Source organism: Mus caroli, unplaced genomic scaffold (assembly GCF_978045245.1).
Source record: "Mus caroli unplaced genomic scaffold, Mus_caroli_1 scaffold_16, whole genome shotgun sequence".
In the NCBI taxonomy this organism is placed as follows: domain Eukaryota; kingdom Metazoa; phylum Chordata; class Mammalia; order Rodentia; family Muridae; genus Mus; species Mus caroli.
Window position 1 is genome coordinate 18,990,876 of NW_028227271.1, and position 22,932 is coordinate 19,013,807.

A 22,932-nucleotide genomic window follows, 5' to 3' on the forward strand; every position below is an offset into this window, starting at 1 on the left:
CTTGTTGTTAGGAATTTAAGAAAAGTAATGAATACAGACACGTGTTTGTATCATGAACATCAGGGCTCTCTATTACTCCTCAAATGACTTTGAGGTAGGAAAAATAAAGCCAGGGAGAACTCATGATGGGATCCAGTTTGATGAGGTTTGGTCCACTGGCACTGCTGTCCTTTGTGGAAGCTCAAACTTTTCTTCCCTTCTTGGCCAGAGTGAAAAAAAAGTGGCTCTGGGGTCCCTTGTGCCCCCACAGCTGAGGCAATACACAGTACTCAATTTCATCAAGAATGCTTTCCTGTACACTAGAGCCAGTACAGTGAGCTCAGGATTTATCTGCCTGTGGTCTACGGGAAATGTTGATACAGGATCATAGTACTCAGCGACAATGCCCAGAGCAACAGGGCTGGCCACTATATCCAGGCATCGCCAGCAGACATAAAAAACATAACATACAGCGAAGGAGGGGCTGATGACATGCCTCAGCCAGCTAAAAACTCACTACCAAAGCTGATGACCTGAGTTTGGTCCTTGGGACCTAGGTGACAGAAAGAGGGAAAAACCAGCTTTTGCATGTTGCCCTTTGACCCCCTCTAAATGAATGCAACGAGAAATAAATGTAATGCAAGCTCACACTAATATTTATAATTCAAAACAAAGTTTATAAACTCCTTATCTTCTCCAGGGCTCAAGGACATAGTTTTTACTCTACGTTACAAGCCTGATTCAACCGACACTGAGAATCTCACAACTGTCCAATTTGACTGGTCCCATGTAACAGTACTAAAATGACCATCACCAATCAACCATAATAATCTCTCTAGTATGTTCTCCTTCTATTCAGTTTAACTAGAAATACTACATCTGTGTAGTCTGAGCTATATGGCAATTGACAGCATCCAGCTTCCCTTTAATAGGTTATGTAGCTGTAATGCCAAAGTCATTGTTCAGTGTGTGCAAGTTCATAACAGTGCGCACTCTTTGTCAGTTTTGCTGGGTATAAATTCCCTGGCTTACATTTCTTAATTGTCCTAAATACATCGCTTCATTTTCATCTGACATAAAAAGTTGTCAAAAATCTGATATTCGGGGATGTGGAGATGATTTAAGAGTTAAGAGTATTTGATGCTCTTCCAGAGAATCAGGGTTCAGCTCCCAGGATCTATGCTGGATGACACACAGACATCTGTAACTCTAGCTCCCCGGAATCCAACAACTTTCTTCTGGCCTATTCAGACACCCAAATGTACATACACATGTATACACACACATGAATAAATAAAAAATAAAAACAAATCTTTAAAAAAGCTCTGATACGCACATGAATACACATGCATGTGATCACACACACACACAGTCACACACATATACATGCACGAACATGCACATGCACACACATACACACATGTGTGCACACACATGTACAGTCACACACATATACATGCACACACATATACATGCACACACATGCACATACACATGCAGTCTCATACACACACACACACACACACACACACACACACACACTTTAGAGCTCTTCCAAAGGACTTGTTTGTTCCAGAATTTGCTTGAGTCCACAAGTGAATTCGATGAAGGATTTCTGTCTAGAAAGATTTACTTACTACTTTATTTTACAAAATAGTGGAAAAGCAAAAAAACCTGATTTGCATGTCTAGATGGAGTTAGAAATTAGAATCTATAAAATTAAACAGGAAGAGAAAAAAGGTCCTGAGTTGAAATCACATTTATCCAAGAAAAGAAATGTTTAAGTCAGAGATGCAGAACTCCAGATCCCGACCTTGGACTTTAATGGGTGAAAATTCCCAAGACAACACAAATCATTTGCTGATGGCATTCAAATGGCTGATTCTCACACGGCTCCTTCGTGGCTTGTCAAAATAATATACAAACGTCAAGACTCCAAAATCCTCGTTCTCTGAAACCAGTCGCCTTAACCTAATCCCCACTAGTTTATTTAATTTTTTCCTTCATTTTAATTTTGTGTTTATGGGTGTTTTGTCTGCATGTATGTCTATACACCATGTCCATGCAGTACCCACCGAAGCCAGAAGAGGGCTCCTGGAACTGCAGTTACAGTTATAAGCTGGTTCCTTTTGAAGTACAGCTAGTGAGTGAGCCATCTCTCCAACTCCCCTCATAGATTAAAAAAATAAACAAACACAAAATCCCCAATAGTTATTTAAATAAATAAACAACAAAAAAAATTCCATGCAGGGACCTACATTCAAATACTCGTTGCCTAGGCACAAGTGTGGAGGTAATTTAGCAGGTCTGGAGCGCAAGTGTGCCCTCTAGTGGCTGAGTGGACTCTTGTTAGCTCTGCACCGTCTAAGCTACAGGGGTGATCATTGGGATAAGACCAACTGAAAAGGGGTGTGACCCTCATCAGTTGATTGATGGGTTTAAGACACCTTCATTCCAAGCTCTTCCACCAAACCAGCCAGTTCTTCCATTTGAACAACCTAATGACGCTGTTTCCCTGTTTAAGGGTGGATGCTATTTGATTGGTTTCTAAACATGGCTTTGACGCACTCTCTCTGGGCGAGCTAGAATTGCCACTCGATGAGAGCGGCGTGCATTACTTTCTCAATGCTGGGAGCAAATATCAAACAAGAAGTAACTTGAGGGAAGTTGGGCGTGGCATTTGAGCCCATGGTCTGAGGCTGCAGCCCATCAAGGTGGGGCAGGTTTGGCAATAGGAGTGACTCCCAGCTGTGGACACAGGAGCTAAGGCGGCTGGCACACATCTGGGTAGATCAGGAAAGAGAAAGAGGAATGCCCGACCTCTGCTGCCTTTCTCCTGTCTTACTTCCAACTCCAGAGGGTGAGACGGTACCGCCCACATTCAGGGTGTGGCTTCCTCCTCAGTTAAGCCTCTCACGTGACCCCAAAGACCTACCTCATTAATGCTAGAGGTGTTTCTTAATTCAACCAAGGTGTTAATCAAAATTAACCATCAGAGGGTGACTTGTGTTTTTTCCTTAGGTATCCATAGGCTCCTCACCTCCCTCACCCCCCAATAATTTTACAAGACTATCTCTGTGTTGGTTGTTCTGAGGTAATCTCTGGTATGTGGTGTGTTCTTCCTACGGGGATTTTCAAAGTTTATTTTTAATTTTTAATTATGTGGCTTTTTTCCCCCTTCAGTTATCACTTATAGTACTGACTGGTTTTCCCCCCCCCTTAGGTTACCACAGACATTGTTTTCTAAGAACCAGGGATTCTGAGATGCCTGCTGTCTACACGCTGGACCTTCTCTGCATTCCTTCAGAGTTCCCTGTTATCCGCAGGCTGGACCTGTTCTGCATACTTTCAGCCGATGCCCTTATCTGCAGGCTGCACTTGCTTTGTATACCTTGAGCATTTGTTACGTTTCCTTAGGACTTTCCTCTTGTAGTGCTTTGCTTCTTTGTTACTGTGAACATAAATAACATCATGACGCAAAGTGACTTGGGTGGAGCAAGTTAACTCAAGGCAGGAACCAGGGGGGATGCTACTTGCTGGTTCACTCACAGGCTCATGTTCAGCCATTTTTCTTATACAGCCAAGGACCACCTGCCTAGGGAATAGTCCTGCCCACAGTGGGTTAGGCCCTCCTTTATCACAGACTAACCTGATAAGGACAATTACTCAACTGAAACTTTTCCCCAGTGATACTAGACTGTGTCAGGTTGATGGTGCTAACCAGGACATTTATGTTCTTTCTCTTTTAATTCATATTTTCTTTTATTTAAGATTTGTTTATTAATTGATTAATTAATTAATTATAAATACACTGTAGTTTTCTTCAGACACACCAGAAGAGGGTATCAGATCTCATTAGAGAGGTTGTGAACCACCATGTGGTTGCTGGGATTTGAACTCATGACCTCTAGAAGAGCAGTCAGTGCTTTTAACTGCTAAGGAATCTCTCCAGCCCTCTCTTTTTATTTATATATTTTTTTCTTTTCTAACTTGTTCCTTTTTAGTGTTTTGACTTTTAAAAGAGGCCTGTGACAAGACAAAGACACAGGAGGCCAATGCTGTTTGATGGGACAGGAAGAGCTGGAGGGGCATTACTGTAAGCCAAGGAACACCAAAGGCAGCAAGCAAGCCACCGGAGACTGTGCAGAGACAGCCATTCCCCTCCAGGAATGCCCTGGGTCAGATGAAGCAGAGAGTGGCAAACACATAGTGGGAGATTATGCACACCTACTATGCAGAGTCACCTAGTTCACAGTCCTCTGCTACAGAACCTAGTGTGTGTGTGTGTGTGTGTGTGTGTGTGTGTGTGAGAGAGAGAGAGAGAGAGAGAGAGAGAGAGATGGACTCTCACACTGATGCCTGTCTATGAGGAATTCACTTTCCTGGCATTTTAAAGTCAGTACAGTTCATAGCTGCTTTTCTGACGCCCTAGAGCCCCCTAGCCTGTTGCCTCTGGGCTACCACCCTCTCTAATGTGCCTCTAATGGTTTGGCACCTTCCTCTTCCAGTGGCTGTTGTCAATGTTGATTTCTTATTGTTTCCACAAGCTGTCCCTACCCTGCCACTAGAGAAAGCCTTGACAACTCGGTCCCCACACTAATGGCTGAACGGCTCCCACCTAACCCAGCCCCTCCATGGGCTCCCACAAGCCTTGACCACTGGGGTGTGAGGAGGCTCTAGTTCCTGAGCTCCCTACATATAAGCCTGTTGCTCTTTCCAGGGGTACCCCAGGGCTGAGCAGAGCGAGGCCCTAACTTGTATTTGGGAGGTTTATGGAGCCTCCGTGTTGCTTTGTTTAGTAGTAAATTATTTCCCATGGATTTGTAATCACCCTGCCCAGTTGTTCTGAGCTCGGTCTTGGGAGGGCAGGATGCAGAGAGCTTCAAAGACTGCCTGCATCTCTCAGGCTGTCCATTCTGCACACACTTCTGCATTTTAAATTTCCCCTCATTTTTATTTTGTGTGTATGGCTGTTTTGTCTGCACGTCTGAACTACATGCCCACTTACTTAATGAGTTGCTTCTTCAGGCCAAACAGTTCAAAGATGCCAAAACCAACCACAAAGACTACTCCTTCATTCAAAAGCCCGGGGCTTAGCAGGTGTAAAACAAACAAGTTAACAATTTTAAGATACCAGGGCAAATGCTAATGAGGGATGCCCGGGGCCAGAGAGTGCTAACTAAACAAGAAAGGCTTCACTGAGGAGGTGGTCCTTGAGCTAAGTCTATAGGAAGAATGGCAGTTTGCAGAAGGAGGGCAGGGTTCAGAGGAGGCTAGGAGCTTATATAGTCAGGGATTGGCAAGGAAGGGGCAAGCTGCCCTATGGGCCAGGACACCAGCAAAGATAATGAGCCAGGTTGCAGAAGCTACAGCTGAGAGAATAAACAGAGGGCCAGATCAGACAACCTTCAAGGGAATCAGACTTCACGATCAAAGAAAGAGAACTAAAGAAAAGGAGGAACCAGAGAACAAGACCAGTCCTTCAGAGTCCTCTGCTGTAGCCTGGTGCATGCTTTGGGGGACAGGCAACGTGAAGGCAACATGACCCCCACATATCAGAGTAAGGTCTGGGTGCCAGAGCTTCAGGTTCTGCTAAGAGAGAACACCAGCAGTCAGATCCACTGAAAGACTAAAAACTTAAGCCTAGTGTGGTGGTTTGAATGAAAATGGTCCCCACAGGACCAAAGGGAGTGGCACTATTGGAAGGTGTGGCCTTGCTGGGGTCGGTGTGCTGGAAGTATGTCAATAGAGTTGGGCTCTGAGGTTTCAGAAGCTCAAACCAGGCCCGGCGTCGTTCTCTCAGCTGCCTGCTGATCTAGATGTAGAACTGTCACACCGATTGAGGCACCATGTCGGCCTACACACCACCACAATTCCTACCATGATGATAATGGACTTATCTTCTGAACTGTAAACCAGCCCTGATTAAACGCTTTCCTTTATAAAAAATTGTAGTGGTCATGACATCTCTTCACAGCAATAGAAACCCTAAGACAGCCAGTATTAATGGCATGATCTCCATTTTCTCCATAGACATAGACAAGAGTACCTAATGTGTACCCCGAACCTTGGCAGAAGACCAGGACAGTCACAAGATGAAACAGACCTAGTCCCTGCCTTTGTAGAGTCTTCTAGATGATGAGAAAGACACATTCAAAGAACAGAAGCAAATGGGAATCTTGGGCTGTTCCAAGCACCATAAAGATAGTGTTATAAGCAAAAGAGACGGTCTGGAGAGATGGCTTAGCAGTTAAGAGCACTGACTGCTCTTCCAGAGGTCCTGAGTTCAATTCCCAGCAATCACATGGTGGCTCACAACCATCTGTAACAGATATCCAATGCCATCTTCTAGTGTGTCTGAAGACAGCTACAGTGTACTCACATTTATATGAAATAAATATGGCCGGAGCTGGGCCGTAAAAAATTAAAAATTAAAAAAAAAAGCAAGAGACAGAAAGAACACAGCCTGGAGTGTTGGGCAAAGCTTCTGTAACAGAAAGGATACGGTGAGCATCCTCCAAGGCTTCAATGTATTGACATTTAACTCTTATTGAGGTATTAGGAGCGTGGACACTCACTGCAACTATGGTATCTAGAGACGGGATGTAAGGAAGGCTGGGATGAGATGCTTACTATGAGATGCAGAGCCCCACAACTGAATTCTGAAGGCTGTATAAGACAAGAGATGTAAATGCTCATACATGCTCCATCTTGCTCCATGTGACATCCTGAGACACATCAGGACTCTACCAGCAAGAAGGGCCACCTTCAAGTGTAGACTCCACCTTGGATCTCCTTAGCCAAATAAGAAGCTAAATAGACATCTTTTCTTCAGGATGTTACCCAGGTCTTTGGTAATTTGTTATCTTAATAAAAACATGGATTAATACAGTCTGAAGAAGAACGCCTACTTATGCTGAGATTTAAGTAGCTTTTAGGCTAAGGGTATAAAATTATGTCATTATGGCTCAGGGAAGTGTGATGGGGAGAGTAATTTGAGGTCAGGCTGGACTGTCACACTAAGATGAAGTTGTGCCCGCCCCTGAAACTGTCACTGAGATTTTCCCATGGTTCCGTGGTTAAGACCGCCGGCTGCTTTGGCAGAGGACCTGGTTTTAGTTCTCAGAACTTACACAGAGACTTACAAGGTCTGAAACTCCAATTCCAAGGGATCTGACACCCTCTTCTGGCCTCTACCAGTCATGCATTCAGATAAAACACACGTACACATAAAATAGTTATTTTAAAAATAAAGAATAGAATAGAATAGAATAGAATAGAATAGGGACAGCAACTACATGCAGTGGGTGCCATGAAGGATCTTAGGCCAATTCTTCAAAATGCTCCAGCTTCTAAGCCAAGAACAAACTGTGAGGCAAGTCTAGTTGAAGCCAAAAGATCGGCAGCTGGGTTGGCTGGACTCATGAAGGAGAAGCCAGGGGCAAGAGGCTCAGGGTTCACAGCGGAGGGACTGTGACAGAATGGACTAGGCAGAGCTGTCGACCTAGGGTACACAGACCACCTCTGTGATCTTGGGCAAATCACACTCTCTCTGAGTATCCACAAAGACAATACACACCGGAAGTATATACGAAATATGTTAGACAGGTTATGGTTCCAGCAAGCATCACAATAGTGCTTCTTCTCGGCAAAGTATTGGGGTGGGGTGGATCAGTAGAGGCAAATGAGTTTCTCTAGTCAAGCACTTTATCAAAGATCAACAGTGTTCAGTGTCTGTCCAGAACAGCTCTGATGATCCTACATGTGAAGGCCTTTTACCCCAGATTAGCTTGGCTACAACAAGCTGAGCCATTAGAGCCAAGTCCTTCCCTTTCTTGGGGGTGTGGGGGAGTGTTTCTATATTGGAAAAATGAAGGAGGCAGAACTAGGGCATCTCTGAGAATGAGGATCCTTCTCAGCCATCACAACCACTCTTTAGAGTTTATACAACAGGAAGAGATCGTTCATAGGGATAGACCCAGCCTCGCCTCATTCTTCCCTTGCCTCGGCTGTCTGATAATGCAATGATGAACTCTGTTGCTATGGTTCTCAGGTACCTAGACCATACGAAAGTTATTCCCCAGTCACACGGTAGGGAAACCAATTCTAGAAGGGGCTCAGCTTAACCCCGGGGAGAGAGAAAGCAGAGAGGCCCCTGTCCACGCCAAATAAAACCAAGGTACAAGAGGCATGCTCTTGGGATGGCTGCTGAGAGTTTATTAGAACCCCAAGGGTGGGAAAGCAATAAGAGGGAGTGCCCAGGGCTCAAGCAAGCACTCAGAGCTCTGCAGACACAAAGATGAAAAGCTTGGCCACAAAGGAGCTGACTGTGCCGTGGCGATAAAGATCCATCTTGACGGTCAGGAGCAAGTCCCTGGGCTCAGGGATGGGTTTGGTGAGGGCCACCACCCCACTGTGGTGGCTCACCTTTCGAGTGGTGAAAAAGCCCTCCTCATTGCCAGCGGTGATGGCCAGCTGCATGCTGTCCCCAGGGACAGCACTGGAAGGGCCCATGCGGAAAACCACCGCGGGCACTTGGATGTTGGTGGGAAAAGAGAGGTGGTAGTAGGTTATTCTCAGAGGCAGCCTGGGGCACTCCTGGTTCTCATGGCAAGGCAAGCGCTCACAGCGGCTGAAAGACAAGTGGACAGAGAGACAGGAAGAGGGTTAGCGCCACCTCAGCAAGCAGAGAAACAACAGAGTGTGGGCAAGCGCGGCTCGCTAGGCGGGGCCTCCTGCTCTCTGGGCGGGGCCTCCTGCTCTCTGGGCGGGGCCTCCTGCTCTCTGGGCGGGGCCTCCTGCCACCCCTCTGACCGATGCAGCCAGCACAAAGAAAACCCTCACTCACCTGGGGGAGGCGTTGTAGACCTCCAGGCCGCAGAGTCAGGTACAGCAACACCCTCTAGGGGTACTGGTGGCCAGGGTCAAGCCATACCCAGGGGGAGATGTGTCCCCTTCTCAAGGCAGAGAGCTAGCTACCCTGGGCACACTCAGCAAGGGTCTCACCCAGATAGTGGCCAAGGCCACGAAAAACTCCTGGGTGGATCTCAGGGATTACCCAGAAATCATCACGGCTGTTACCACATACTTGCATGTGGGGCTAATCCCCCATACATTCATTGGCGTCATCACAACCAGTGTTCAAGATGGCGGCTTGAGTGCCCCTTGTCAGATGAGGAAAAAGGTTCAGAGAGAGCCACATTGTGAAGGAAGATGCCAAGTCTAAGCTCAGGGATGAGATCTGCTCCCCAGCCCTGTGATTCAGCTTTAGACACTTGGTCTGATTCCCTGCTTCTGTCCATAGAGACAGAGTGGGGCTCAAAATGGAGATAATGCCAGGTTCTAATATCCTGTGACAAGACTGAACTTCCTGTGGCAGGATGAAGACAACACCGAACTTCCTGTGTGGTGGAGATGAAGACAGGTTCTCACTTCCTGTGATAGACTCTAACTTCCTGTATGTGGTATCGATGAAGACAGGTCCTAATTTCTTGTGTGTTAGAGATGGTGACAGGCTCTCATTTCTTGTTACAGAATGGAGACGTGTACTAATTTCCTGTCACAGGAACTGATTTCCTGTGCTAGAGTGAGAATAAGTTCTCTTAGTAGCATCTAATTATAGCCTCTAACGTCCTGCAACAGGATGACAACAGTACATTCTTGTGACAGAGTGTTGACAGGAAAATGACAGGACTCGTGTTCTAGTCCTGAACACATGCTAAAGGCAGAATGACAGGAACTTAAGAAGCAGAGCCAAGATGGCCAGCCCCATTGGACTTGACCAAGTCCACCTCAGGTAGGTCTGCCATTTTGACCAAGTTTGGATTCTCCAGTCACGGAATCGCTCAGGGTCTTGCATCACATCCCTCCTCTGGCTTTTTAAGTCTCCATGTCTTGTCCTGGATTTGCTACACATTTGACACTTCTTGTGCACGGCGTTTCTGTTTGTGTCTTATTGGATGTTCATCAGGGCTGCTAGGAAGTCTCTCACATACTTGACTAGTTAACATTCTGGCTCTAAGAAAAGAGAAGTCCTTCAAGTAAGATCCACAACACCAGTGACAGGAGAGAACCATGCCCACTGAAGACAGAGCCTGTCACTGAGAGTCCAGAGCTGGCAGTAGGGAATAAGGTAGACATCATGGGCACTGCTGAAAGGCAGCCGTCCCTGGAGATGCCAGAGGACCAGGTCAAATGGGGGCACTCTACATGTCAGAGAGATCTCTCTATCAAGGAAGGGCCTTTGATGACTGGGACAAGGGAGGGCCATAAGAGCCAGGCAGGCAGCTGGGGTCCATGTGTTATGTTCCTCTGGGATGTCAAGGGCAGCAAGCAGTAAGTTTGGGTTTCAAAGTTGGCCTATTTCCCTTTAGAGCACATACACACACACAAAGACACACACACACTCAGACACAAAGACACATACACCACACCTACTCAAACACACAGAAATACATATACCATACATACTCACATATATATATATATGAGTGTGTATATATATATATATATATATATATATATATATATACACACACACACTCAGACACAAAGACACACATACACTACACCCACTCAGACACACAGAAATGCACACACCATACACACACATACACACATGCAGAAACTCACATACCACACCCACTCACACAGACACCCACACCACACCCACTCACATACATACACACACACAGACACACATCAGACACACATACACCACACACAGACAGACAAACACACACACTCACACACATATCATATCCATTCATGCACAGAGACACACACAGTCACCCACTCACATACACACACACACACAACAGACACACATACACCACACACTCACACACAGAGACAAGACACACACACACACACACACCATACCCATTTATGCAGAGACACACACTGACACACACATCACACACACTCACACACATACACATACATACTGCTTCGAGAGCAATCTGAATGGATCTGGTCAGTAGGTGGTGCCAGAGTCTCCCTCATGGAATTCGCCTTTCCCACTTGTCTGTGGGGCCCTCTACCGACCAAAGACTAGGTCTTGAGTTGCCACAAAAGCACAGTAAATGTGAAGGGAAGGAATGTGAGACACACATGATGCCGTGATCCAGCTCCCATGACTGTCACATCCAGAGCACAACAGAGATGACACTGTCATCCATCAGAGCATCCAAGCCCTCCCAAGAGGTGCCTGGGGTGGCTCTTTTTAGACCACTCATTTCCCACAAGGCCGTGACTCCACCACTGACTCACTGTGGCGCTTCAGCTCTATCTCCAGTGCCAGCGCACTTTGTAAATGGTCACTGTACAGGCAGACTTGGACCTTGAGTTTCCTTCTCTGCGCCCAATTTTATTGAAACATCTTAGGGATCAGCATCAGCTGGTGGAGGCTTTTAGTCCCAGAGGCTGGAGGATCTCTGTGAGTTCTAGGCCAGCCTGGTCTACAGAGTGAATTCCAGGACAGCCAGAGGTACACGGAGAAACCCTGTCTTGAAAAAGAGTGAGAGAGAGAGAGAGAGAGAGAGAGAGAGAGAGAGAGAGAGAGAGAAGAAAAAAGGAAGGGAGGGGAGGGAGGTAGAAGGGGAAGAGGGGGAGAGAAAAGGGAGAGGGGAAGAGGGGAGAGGGCAGGGAAGGGGAGAGGAGAGGAGAAGAAAGGAGAGGGAGGGGAGAAGGGGGAAGAGGGGAGGGGATGGGGGAGGGGAGGGAAGGGGAGGGGAGGGAAGGAAACATCCCAGAAACCACAATCACTGTGTGGCAATCTACTGGTCAGACTAGGGACAGCAATAAAATCTGTTAGCTGAATCACCCCGATGGGGGTGGGCAGTCACTACTGAATCTATTACAGAGTAGGGCGGTGTGTGTGTGTGTGTGTGTGTGTGTGTGTGTGTGTGTGTGTATCTGGACCTCAGACCAGCTCAGCATGGCAAGCAGGCTCACAGCTTCCACACGTTCCCCATATACGTATTACAGTGCAATGTGTCCCAATTCTCAGCTTCAACATCTTTGACTGCAGCAGCCCAAGTTCTGTGAAAATGATCAGAAGCCACCACGGAAGAGAGACAAAAAGTGCAGAGAAAAGCGGCAGGGCCACCCCTGTGACCATCCGCTGACGTCAATTCCATCTGTCGTCCCTGGCCAGGTTCCTCTTGAGCTCTGTGACCATAGCTTTTCACTTAAGCTACTTTCCTAAGACTCAGTATCCAAAGCTACCCAGCCTCGTAACAGCTTCACAACCATACTCCATTTGAGTGACTCTGTGGACAGGAAAAAGGATGTACCCAGTCCCATCAGGTGCCAGAGGTAGCCCTGAACACAGGAGTCGCAAGCACTCAGAGGTCGGGACCTCAGTGTGTCCACGAGACTCATTGGTGGCTTGTGGTCCTAGCTTGCTTCGTCAGGCTCCTGGGTAGCCAGGAACAGCACAGGAGAGAAGGAAGCTACATGAGGAAAGAAAGGGCCTGAGGCAGAGAGAGAGAGAGAGAGAGAGACAGAGACAGAGACAGAGACAGACAGAGACAGAGAGACAGAGAGACAGAGAGAGAGCACGAGCGTACAGAGGGTAGAAGAGACTGATTCTCACATCTTACCCACTAACGTTCTAAAACAGGCTTCCCCCTAGAGCAGGAACCTCAGGTGAGCTGCCCATCGGCTCCTTTGTGTATGTATGTGTATATATATATATATATATATATATGCAGTGTTTGTGTGCATGTATACGCATTCATACATGTCTCGGTTCATCTGGTGATGAACCTGATGCAGTCTGATGTCTTCTTTGATCTCTGACATATGTTATGAAGCAGGGCACCTCACTGGAACTCGGAGCATGACAATCTAGTTGGTCTACCCAGCCACCTTGCGTGGGGGAATCCTCTGTCTCCATGCTGAGATTACAGGTGAGCTGCTGTGCATTTCTATGTGGGTGCTGGCGACCCGAACTCCAGTCATCATACTTGTATGGCGAGAGCTTTCCCTGCTGAGCCATTTCCTCAGCCCAGTTCATTTTTCTCTCTTTGGAGACCGGTCTCATGGAGCCCCAGCTGATTCTGAACTCCTGACCTTCCTGCCTCTACCTCACCAAGGCTGAGGTCACAAGCATTCTGCCGTGGCATCTGGTTTACTCTGTCTCCTGGCCTCCTTTGTAAAGATCAGGGAATTTAGAGAGCTCAGTTTCTAATGAGGAGAAAAGGGAGTTGTAAAATAGAAGTCTCTCATCCGAGATGTACCAGGAAGTGAGTCTCTTCTCAAGTGTGCCACCCCCTAACTGGGGTGAACAATGAGTGACACCTTCCCATGGGAGACTCAGGCCCCACCCCTTCCTCCACCCAACACTGGTGTTGCAACTGTTCTACAACTGAACAGGGACAATCAAAGGAGAAAGCTGTAACCAGAGAGATTCCTATATAGCTGCGACCAGGAAGCCATAACCATGAGTCCTTCACGTGCTATCTCAGGCTGTCCCCATCCGAGAGCCAAGTGACTGGACAGAAGAACAAACTGATGACGCCACTCAAAAGGAATTTTGTCCTCTGGTTTGTACTTTGGGGAGAAGGACAATGTCCCACCACCCTTATCTCTACCACATCACAATGTGCTCACTGGGCTAGCACTGAGACAGGCTTGCCATCCCTGATTATCAGGACCTGGCCACGCAAGTCATCTTGGTACCACTGCACCTAGGTGGGCCAACGTTGACCCGGGGCCAGAGCACTTAGAAAGGCCAGAAGCCCAGCATTTCTACACTGCAGCCCAAGTTCCTCCATTCCACCCAGCCTCCCAGACCTACACACCATAACCGCAGAGGACCCAACAGTACTGCGGGGATGTATGTGTCTTAGAATGTCTGCCCCTATCCACTGGGCAGAATCTATGTAAAAGAAGCAGAGGAAGGCTGTGCCCCACAATCAGGGGCCACTCTCAGCGACCCACCCCTGCAGTCCACCCCAACATTCCATCTTATAGCTGAAGACAAGACGCTCCAAGAAACCCAAGTTAGCCTGACTCCACAGCTATGATCTTTCTAGAATGTCAGTCAAGCATAAGGCTTGGAAGAAAAACATCCCCCAGGAGGTTCACTTGGACCTCCCCCAAATCCTCAGTACAGAGGGCTCCACCTCCCCCACCCCCATTTTCCTCTCCAGTCCCTGTTAAGGCTCTTGGTGATACACAAACAAGGACAGAAAGTGTCACCGGTAGACAGCCATCTTCCCAGGGTTGAAGCATCAGTCCCTGCCTCCCTCATCCCTGTGTCCACATCCGGCCTGTTTTTGTGGGGAATAGAGAAGCTGTAGGACAGGACAGCCGAGACCTGGCACACCAACCCCACACTGGAAGGAAAGGCACACCAATCCCAAGGATACACTATTTCAGTGTGTGCAGCTCTCAGATCTCCATCACTGCCCAATTCAGCTCCCAGTGGCCTTAATTCAAGCCTGGCCAATACCATCCCACTTGCCCACCCGTCTCCACCAGGCTGGCCTCCCTTCATTCTCTCAGCATGCTGTGTACTCTGTTCATTGTCTGGCACGTGCTCCTAGGAGCTGACCCAAGCGGTAGGGCATCCATGGATCAATGTTTACCCAGGAGCCCGTATACTGTCTGCCAGCCAGCACTTGGTTTTTTGCTAACCTTAACAACAAACTCAGTAAGCAAGGTCAAGCTGCCTACCCATGGACTCGTATGTCCTGACCCCAGCAGGGCAGCCTCCTCTTTCAGCCTGATGGCTGCATAGGAGTTAGAAGTTGCCATTGCAACCACAGCCTGGCTTCTGAAATCCTCAAACCCAAGTATTTATAATGGGAAACAGAACATAGTCTCAAACCAAGGGTGCATAGCTTTCTTAGTCACTCAGGGTAGCTTTGCCCCAACAGCCGGGCTATTGCGTAACCCATGCGCTCTTAGGGATCTGACACATTTGCAGACTCTGAGAGTAGCTTTTCCCCTCATCCAGACACAGAAAGAAACAAGGCATTGGGTGTTGCTGAGACAAGGTCTCAATATGTAGCCCAGGCTATCCCCAAGCTGGTCACCCACCTGCCTCTGCCTCTTAGTGCTGGGATCACAGGTTAGCATCATCTCATCAAGGCAGGTGATAGGTTTGTAAGGAGAAGAAAAATAAGCTCAGAGATGCAGGCAGAGTGGTAAGCAAGCAGCTCAAGGTCTGAAAGAACTCAGGGCTGCCAAGGCAGAGCAAGCCAGAAGCTGGACAGGACCACAGCAGAGCTGTCCCCAAGGTCATGGGGTGAATATCGGGGTCTGAAGCATCATCGAAAAGAAACGATGACCCCTGTGCAGGAGCAATGGCTGGCCAAGAGCCAAAGACAAGCGCAAGGCCAAGAGGTGGAAAATGCAGGCTGTCGGGCCATGTACTTGCTGTGAGCATTTCCGTGCTGTGGGAGAGGTTATCAGTCCACACTCTTGGAATGAGCTCTAGAGTGGGGCTTTCCCCGAAGCAAGGACATGAGCCTCTCTGGGCAGAACTCAAATGATGGTGGTTGCTGTGAGAACCATGGCCTAAGGCCCCAGGGACACCAGAGATGTCACCGTGATGATCACAAATTACAAGGGCACAGTTTCCAGTATAGGACACAGGATACGCCATGCTGTTCCCATACATCATTCAGTTAGACAGAATGCAGATGCCTTAGAAAATCACCTTGAATCCTGGGTTTTGGCCAAGACTGTGAGATGGCACTGCCACCTGCTCATCTGAGTCAGCATAACTGCACACATTCATGTTACAGATGAAGAAACTGAAGCCTATCTCCAAGACAGCACGCCCACAGTCCAAGATTCATCTGCAGTCACACACGTGGCCTCCTGATAGTCTCACTGGCCCTCAGGGGCCTGAGAACCAAGAATCAGCAGGTTCCTATAGCCCAAGAGGAGAACCCTAAGAACAGCTTGTGAATCACCTGCCCATTCCCAGAGCTGGACCTTTAGGTAGCCCAACCCAGACAGATGACAGCAGGCCCCAGGGACTTACGTGTCTGCGGAGCGGCGATAGTTCTCGGGGCATTCAAAGGACAGACAGCGGAAGCTGCCCTGGATGTTGAAGCAAGTCTCGTTGATGGAACAGTTGTGGATGCCGGTCACACACTCGTCAATGTCTGCAGAGACCCAGAGACAGCATGGTATAGGCTAGGGCCATGAAAGCCATCCCCACTCAGAGACAGCATGGTCTAGGCTAAAGCCACGAAAACCATCCCCACCCACACAAACGGTGTGTTGACACCCTTGCCCTCTGTGGGTGTAGCATCTGGTGCAAGATCTTCTGTTTACTAGACACCAAGAGTTACCAGACTCCAGAGCACATAGAATCCTTGGGTGGGGGTGTGTAACAAGAGCAGACACCATAAGAAGGTCCCGTAAGCACTGCCTGGGAAGTATTGTTACAATCCTCATCTTGGGGAAGGTTCACACAGCTGATGGAACCTGCCCACAGTCGCACATTCTATAAGTGACAGAGCCAAGCTTTGAACCCAATTAGGTGGGCACCAGCTAACCACCTAGCATCTTTCCATGGCTCTCTGAAGGAATGCCACCTGGACCTCAGGCGTGACTGGTTCCATCTAATAGGGCAGGAAAGGTCTGGTCTCACATCACAGGTGAGGAAACAAGACCTATAGGAACCAGGCAATCCGTCTTGGGTCTCAGGGCAGTGACTAAAGTGGCCAGGCAGGGGGACTAGGCCTGGAGGTCCTGCTACAGGGCCTGGGGCCTCTCAAGATGGGGGATCCCCCTCTATGATATTCCAACTGCTGGGGTTCAGAGGTATCACTGAGCCTAGGAGGCAGTTGTTGAGAGTGTCATATGTTTGACTACCACTGGCAAAGGCAACCCTCGCCAATCCCAGAGAGCACGGCTTCAGGAATGTGGTCTTGTGGTGTTCTTACATTTTTATTTGGAGAGTAAGTGTGGGCATGTGCCACAGCATGTGTGTGGCGCTCAGAGGACAACTTGCAAAGAGCCTGTTCACTCTGTCCACCGTGTGGGTCCCAGGGATTGAACTCAGGCTCTTGGCAACAAGAGCCTTAGCCAATGAGCCATTCGGTTCACCAGCCCAGAATGTGTTTTTGCTGTTTCTGGGCAGGACTTCAGGCTGTGGTGAGAAAGCTGGGACAGGAGAGCAGAAAGCAGGACTGTGGGGGTGGGCGGGGGGGGGGAAGGTCCAGTCCAACCTCAGAGAAACTGAATGTGTCCCTTTCAGAGAATGCCACAGGCCCTGCCCTTGGCTGGCCACCTTCTTTGCTGCTGCTGTTGGTGGTGGTGGTGGTGGTGGTGGTGGTGGTGGTGATGGTGGTGGTGGTGGTGGTGGTGGTGGTGATGGTTGTATGCGTGTGTGTGTGTGTGTGTGTGTGTGTGTGTGTGTGTGTGTATGAGGATGGGTGCATGCATGCAATCATGTATGTGTACGTGGGTGCACATGCATGAATGTGTAGAGCATCAAGCATCTATTGCCCCCCACATCCTCCCCCTCCCTCGAAGACAGTATCTTTCACTAAATCTTGCGCTCAGCGCTTGGCTAGCTTGGCTGGTCACCGTCGGTCTCTGTACCCCCAGTATACACGGGTTACTAAAGACCATCTTCATGTGCAGAACCTGGGGGTCTCTGGAGCCTCTGGACCTCCAGCTCATGGGGACCCGTGAGGAAGAGGCTGATCTCCTCAGGCAGCTCCTGGTGTGAGCCAGGGTGCACAGATAGGATCATGTGTTCACAAGTTTGTCCTCAGCACTCTTAGTAACCAAACCGTGGCTCACACAAAGCAGGGGGATCCCAGAAAGTTCTTAGAAACAGGGAGCAGATATGGACAGATACTACCAGCTTTCATCCCTGAGCCCATACCAGAGCTGACCCAAGCCCACTAAACACTCACAACCACCAGAGTCCCCAAATACAACGACCTCGGGGTTCTCAACACCAGACCACAGTCAGCCCCTTGCAGGTGCAGAGACACCTGACATCTGCTCACTTCCAGGACTCAAGACTTGGTTTATAGCTTGTCTGTCCAATGACTGGGTAAGAAGCTGCACAACTAGACTAAGCTGAGGACAGGGTCCCTGGTCACTCTTCCAAGGGCTGACAAGGACAGAACAGGAGGAGGGCTTGGGTGTTCCTACCTAACAGAACCTTCACAGAGCCCAGATAGCCCCAGGGACAGGCTAGATGCTGCACATGGGAGACCAGAACACCTCTCCCTACTTCCTGACTACACATTTCCATTTGTGGTGCAGCCTCTACATCTGAGAAGCACATCTCTCCCTCGACACTGTGGGACTTGTAATACCCCTGGACACCAACACAGAGAATCTGTCTCACTCACCTTGGCAGTTGCGGCCATTGGGAGCTAGCCTGTAGCCAGATGAGGGGCAGCTGCACTGGAAGCTTCCGGGGATGTTGATGCAGCGGTAGGAGCAGATGTGACCTCCAGTGGGCAGGGCACACTCATCAATATCTGCAACAGCACAGTTACAGTTCTCCCTCAGCATCTACATCTGGTGCACTGTCACAGCCACAGCTGGACCAAGGGGTAGCCCTATGTGGCCAGGCTGGGCTGTGGAGGGCAGCCACAGAAGGCAAGCCAAGAAGAGAGTTCAGGGTCCCTGAGGCTGGGGTGGCCTCAGAGACTATCATTACAGAAGGAGAAACTGAGGCCCAGGGATGGGGTAGGACTAGTCTAGGGATATTTAGCAGGTTTGTGGTGTGAAGTATGCACAAAGAAAGGGAATGAAGAGCCATTTGCTAAAAAACAAAAACAACCCAACCAGCCAATCAAACAAACAAAACTCACCACGTATCACAAGAAAAACCAGGCTGAGTCTCCCTTATCTGAAATGCTTGGGACCAGAAGATATCCTGAAGATGGGGGTCAAGTCTAAGCCCCAAATCTATCCGTTTTATACACACAGGCTAAAGGTAGTGCTAGACAGTATTTTCAGTGCACTTGAGTTTGGAGTGTGACTCAGGGTATAGAACTTTGCACTGTGGAGTTGCACAGGTACCCAAAAAGCTTCAAGTTTGGGGTCAGAGCTCAGTGGAATGGCATCTGCTGAGCAAGGCCCTAGGCTGGATCCTAAGCACCTACACACATCACACACACACACACACACACACACACACACACGCAGTCAGGCACACACACATGCACTCGCACATGTACACACACACACACAGTCAGGCACACACACATGCACTTGCACATGTACACACACACACACAGTCAGGCACACACACATGCACTTGCACATGTACACACACACACACACGCAGTCAGGCACACACACATGCACTTGCACATGTACACACACACACACACGCAGTCAGGCACACACACATGCACTCGCACATGTACACACACACGCAGTCAGGCACACACACATGCACTTGCACATGTACACACACGCAGTCAGGCACACACACACACACACACACATGCAGTCAGGCACACACACACACGCATTCGCACATGTACACACACACAGTCAGGCACACACACATGCACTCGCACATGTACACACACACACACAGTCAGGCACACACACATGCACTCACACATGTACACACACACACACGCAGTCAGGCACACACACACACACACACACACACACACGCAGTCAGGCACACACACATGCACTCCCACATGTACACACACAGCATTGTGATAGCATCAGTAACATTTTCTCCTGATGCTCCTGGGTACTCCTGAACTGTCATCTGGTTGGATTGTCCAACAGTCCAAGGAGGGAGCATTGCCTTTGACAGAGAAGATGAGAGTCAGGCCTAGTGAGGGTGGAGCTCACAAGGCCAGTGCAGAGTTGTGTCTCAGGGGTTGGGTGGCTCTCAGGTTGCCCTTCACCTCTCAGCCACATATGATGCTGAGCCCTGTGCTCTGTGGCCCAGAGTGTCAGCACACTGAGGCATGGCAGCCATGCGTTTAAGAGCAATCCATGGACTTGTTTGCTTTCCTCCTTCTCTCTCTCTCTCTCTCTCTCTCTCTCTCTCTCTCTCTCTCTCTCTCTTTCTCTCTCTCTCTCTCCCTCCCTCCCCCTGTAGAAGCTCTTCAAGCTCTCTCAGAGGGAAAGCCAGGAGCCAGCCCAGCCTCCGTGGGAGCAAATGAGAACCTCGCCAGGTGGGGAAATCCTGGTAGGCTCTCCCCGCCACGGATTCTGAAATGCTACTGTTCGGTAGCAAGGTCAGGGTGCGCCCCACAAAACACAGGGTGCCCTCACCTTCGCAGGTGACCCCATCCACGTCACTGAGCTGGTAACCTCGTCGGCAATAGCACTGGTAGGAGCCATAGACATTAGCGCACTCCTGGCTGCAAGGGCTGTTGAGACACTCGTTCACATCTAGAAGAGAAGAGGTTCCCGGGAGGCGGGGTCAGGTCCCTGCCTCCATGGCAGCTTGACTGAGAACACACTGAGCAGAATACTTCTTCATCACCTCCCTGTTGAAGTTGCAAGACTGAGATGCTCAGAGAGAGGGACCTCCACTCTAGCCCACCGTAGCTGAGAAATATGAAGTCTCTCCACGCCCGCTACTGCCTCCGTGAAGTCACACTATCTCCTGGTAAGAAGGCAGCAACAGCTTCCAGGCTTGGTTCTGTTCAATCTGGTCACCACAGGGCACAGGCTCAGCACCATGGCATATCTAGAGTCCCACCCACCAGGACCAGTCCCTTCTAGCTTTCAGTGGAAAGTGTTCCTGCCCTCCCCACTTCATCTCCAAGACCACGGGGACGTAGGTGGGATGGTAGCCCTGGTACTCCTAAAATCTCTGGACTTAGGAGCTACTCAGCAACCCAGCTATTGATCACCCATTCTCTTCACCTAGAGCAAGCTCCTAGACAGGTTTGGCCCACCACTTGTTTTTGTAAATAAAGTTTTATTGGCACAGAGCTACAAACACTGAGGGCTGGGACCCATGGCTGCTTTTGTGCTTCCACAGCAAAGTAAGGTACTCTCTACAGACTGGCCAGAAAGATTTAAAACAGTCACCACGCATCTGGGAGAGAAAAATCTTGTCTTCTTACATTCATTTACTACTGTCTCTGAGGATAGGAGGGATAGCTTCTTAGTCAGTGATTCCTATCTGTAGCCCCCACATGCCTGGCCAGGTTACCTACTCAATCTACGTTCAGCGTGGTTTTCTATCACATCATAGACAAACCCCCTGACACTGGAACCACGTCTTGCCACACCCACAGTGCATGTGCTTAATTATCCATAGCAGAGCCAAGGCCGGCCAGGCCTCAGCACCGTATCCTCTGAATTACGCAAGCACAAGGCTCAGATGCCTAAGCACAGCCAGAAATTATAATCACAGCTGATACTACAAGACACTCTGTTATCTGTGCACAGAAAGTCTCATGAACTCAAATGACTGACCAGGCCCTGCCAGGGATACTGGCCAAGTTTCAGCATGGCTGGCCCTGACTTACAGTCATATCCCTAGGGTGGGGATTCTAGCGTCTTTAAAACACCTGCCTAGGAAACCCCAAATGAGTTTATGAACAGAGGAGAAATATGGCTGGCCTCCTCTGTGACCCCAGCCTCACCTTCACAAGTCCTGCCGTCCACAGACAGCCGGAAGCCGGCGGAGCAGCTGCAGTGGAAGGAGCCTGGCGTGTTCTCACACTTGTGGCCACACAGGCGCCCAGGATAGCGCTGGCACTCATTGATATCTGAAACCGAGGGGCAGTCAGCTCAGAGCGTGTCCACTGGAGCGGTCCCACCCTTCTGCCAATGGCTGCAGTTCAAGGTCCTCTACCCATAACTCCCTTCATGTCTCAGGTAGAAGAGCTGAGGCCTCTCCTAACAGTCTATGTGAAGCCCTGTGCTCTGACAAATGTGGTGAAGCTGGACAGGTGCCCTTCTGCCAGCCTTGCCCCACCCAAAAGGAGTCTAAGGGGATCTGTTGGAAGCAAGGGGCAGTTCTTGCCACCACTGAGTATCCTGGTTTGGTCTCAGCAAATGCTCGCTGGGTAGGGTCTGATACCAACACACCTGGCCACCTTTTGTTCTGACTACCTTTGGGAGCTGTGCCTCCCAAGCCCTTGGGCCCTACAGGTCTGCAGCAAATCTGAGAAATCACTAACATCTTGTGGACTTGGAAACCCTTTGAGGCTGGGGTCAAACAGAACACCCATTCTGCACGGAAGCAGGCTAAAGCCCTGCTGGAGGTCAGAGGCCAAGGTGGCAGCAGAGCTACAGTTGGATAATGTATTCTGACTGATGGTCTTCCATCCGCGCCTGCCTATGCTTGGAACCTCCTGAGACGAGGATGGGATGGACATGGTCACCCTAGATGCCACAGAGTTGTCCCCTCAATGGTGTTACCCAGCCAGGATCCCTTGGGTCTGAGAGATATCACATACCCACGCAGGTCCTGCTGATGCCATCAAAATAGAAGCCAGCCTTGCACTCGCAGCGGAAGCTGCCGGGGGAGTTCAGGCAGTGGTGTCCCTTCCCACAGGGCTCCGCGGGTGGGGAGCACTCATCCACATCTTGTGAAGAAGAAAGGAAGACATGCTGAAAGCCTTTTAGTGTGCACACCAAGCTGTCCACTGAGAGCAGCAACCTAACCTTCAGAGAGAACCCACTATGTCCCGGGCCCAATCTGGAACAGTAGTCAACCCTCCAAGAGGCCAGCACTGATCTCCAGTGAGGCAGGAAGTTCCCAGGGCTGTGGGGGAGATGCTGAGATGGCCTGGGGGTTGCAGGGAAGATGGTCCTTTTCCTAGCAGGGATCTGGGCTGGTTGACTCCCCTGGCCTACTCAAGAGCAGGCATGTAGTGGGTCTAAACAAGATACCACCCCGTGGTTTTCTGTCCTCTGGGGAGCAGCAAGACCTGTGTCATCCAGATTAGCTGTGACCACTTTAGAAGAATTGAATTGTGAGTGTCCGTCCTTGGTCACAGATAGGCTATGACCAGG

General features: G+C 49.3%; 1 protein-coding gene across 3 annotated transcripts in view; it reads right to left on the reverse strand.

The window, feature by feature from the left end:
• Positions 1-22,932, reverse strand: part of Fbln1 (fibulin 1) — a 79,759-nt gene that overhangs the window by 25,550 nt on the left and 31,277 nt on the right. For 2 of the 3 annotated variants that reach the window (XM_021183251.3, XM_085831564.1), the window contains exons 10-14: positions 22,374-22,502; positions 21,555-21,680; positions 20,227-20,346; positions 18,321-18,452; positions 15,983-16,106 (exon numbers count right to left, since the gene is read on the reverse strand). In XM_021183251.3, the coding sequence (XP_021038910.1) occupies positions 15,983-16,106; positions 18,321-18,452; positions 20,227-20,346; positions 21,555-21,680; positions 22,374-22,502 (631 nt within the window). Of the gene's footprint in view, positions 1-8,180; positions 8,612-15,982; positions 16,107-18,320; positions 18,453-20,226; positions 20,347-21,554; positions 21,681-22,373; positions 22,503-22,932 lie in introns of those variants that run through there. The other variant, XM_021183252.2, reaches the window with a different exon arrangement.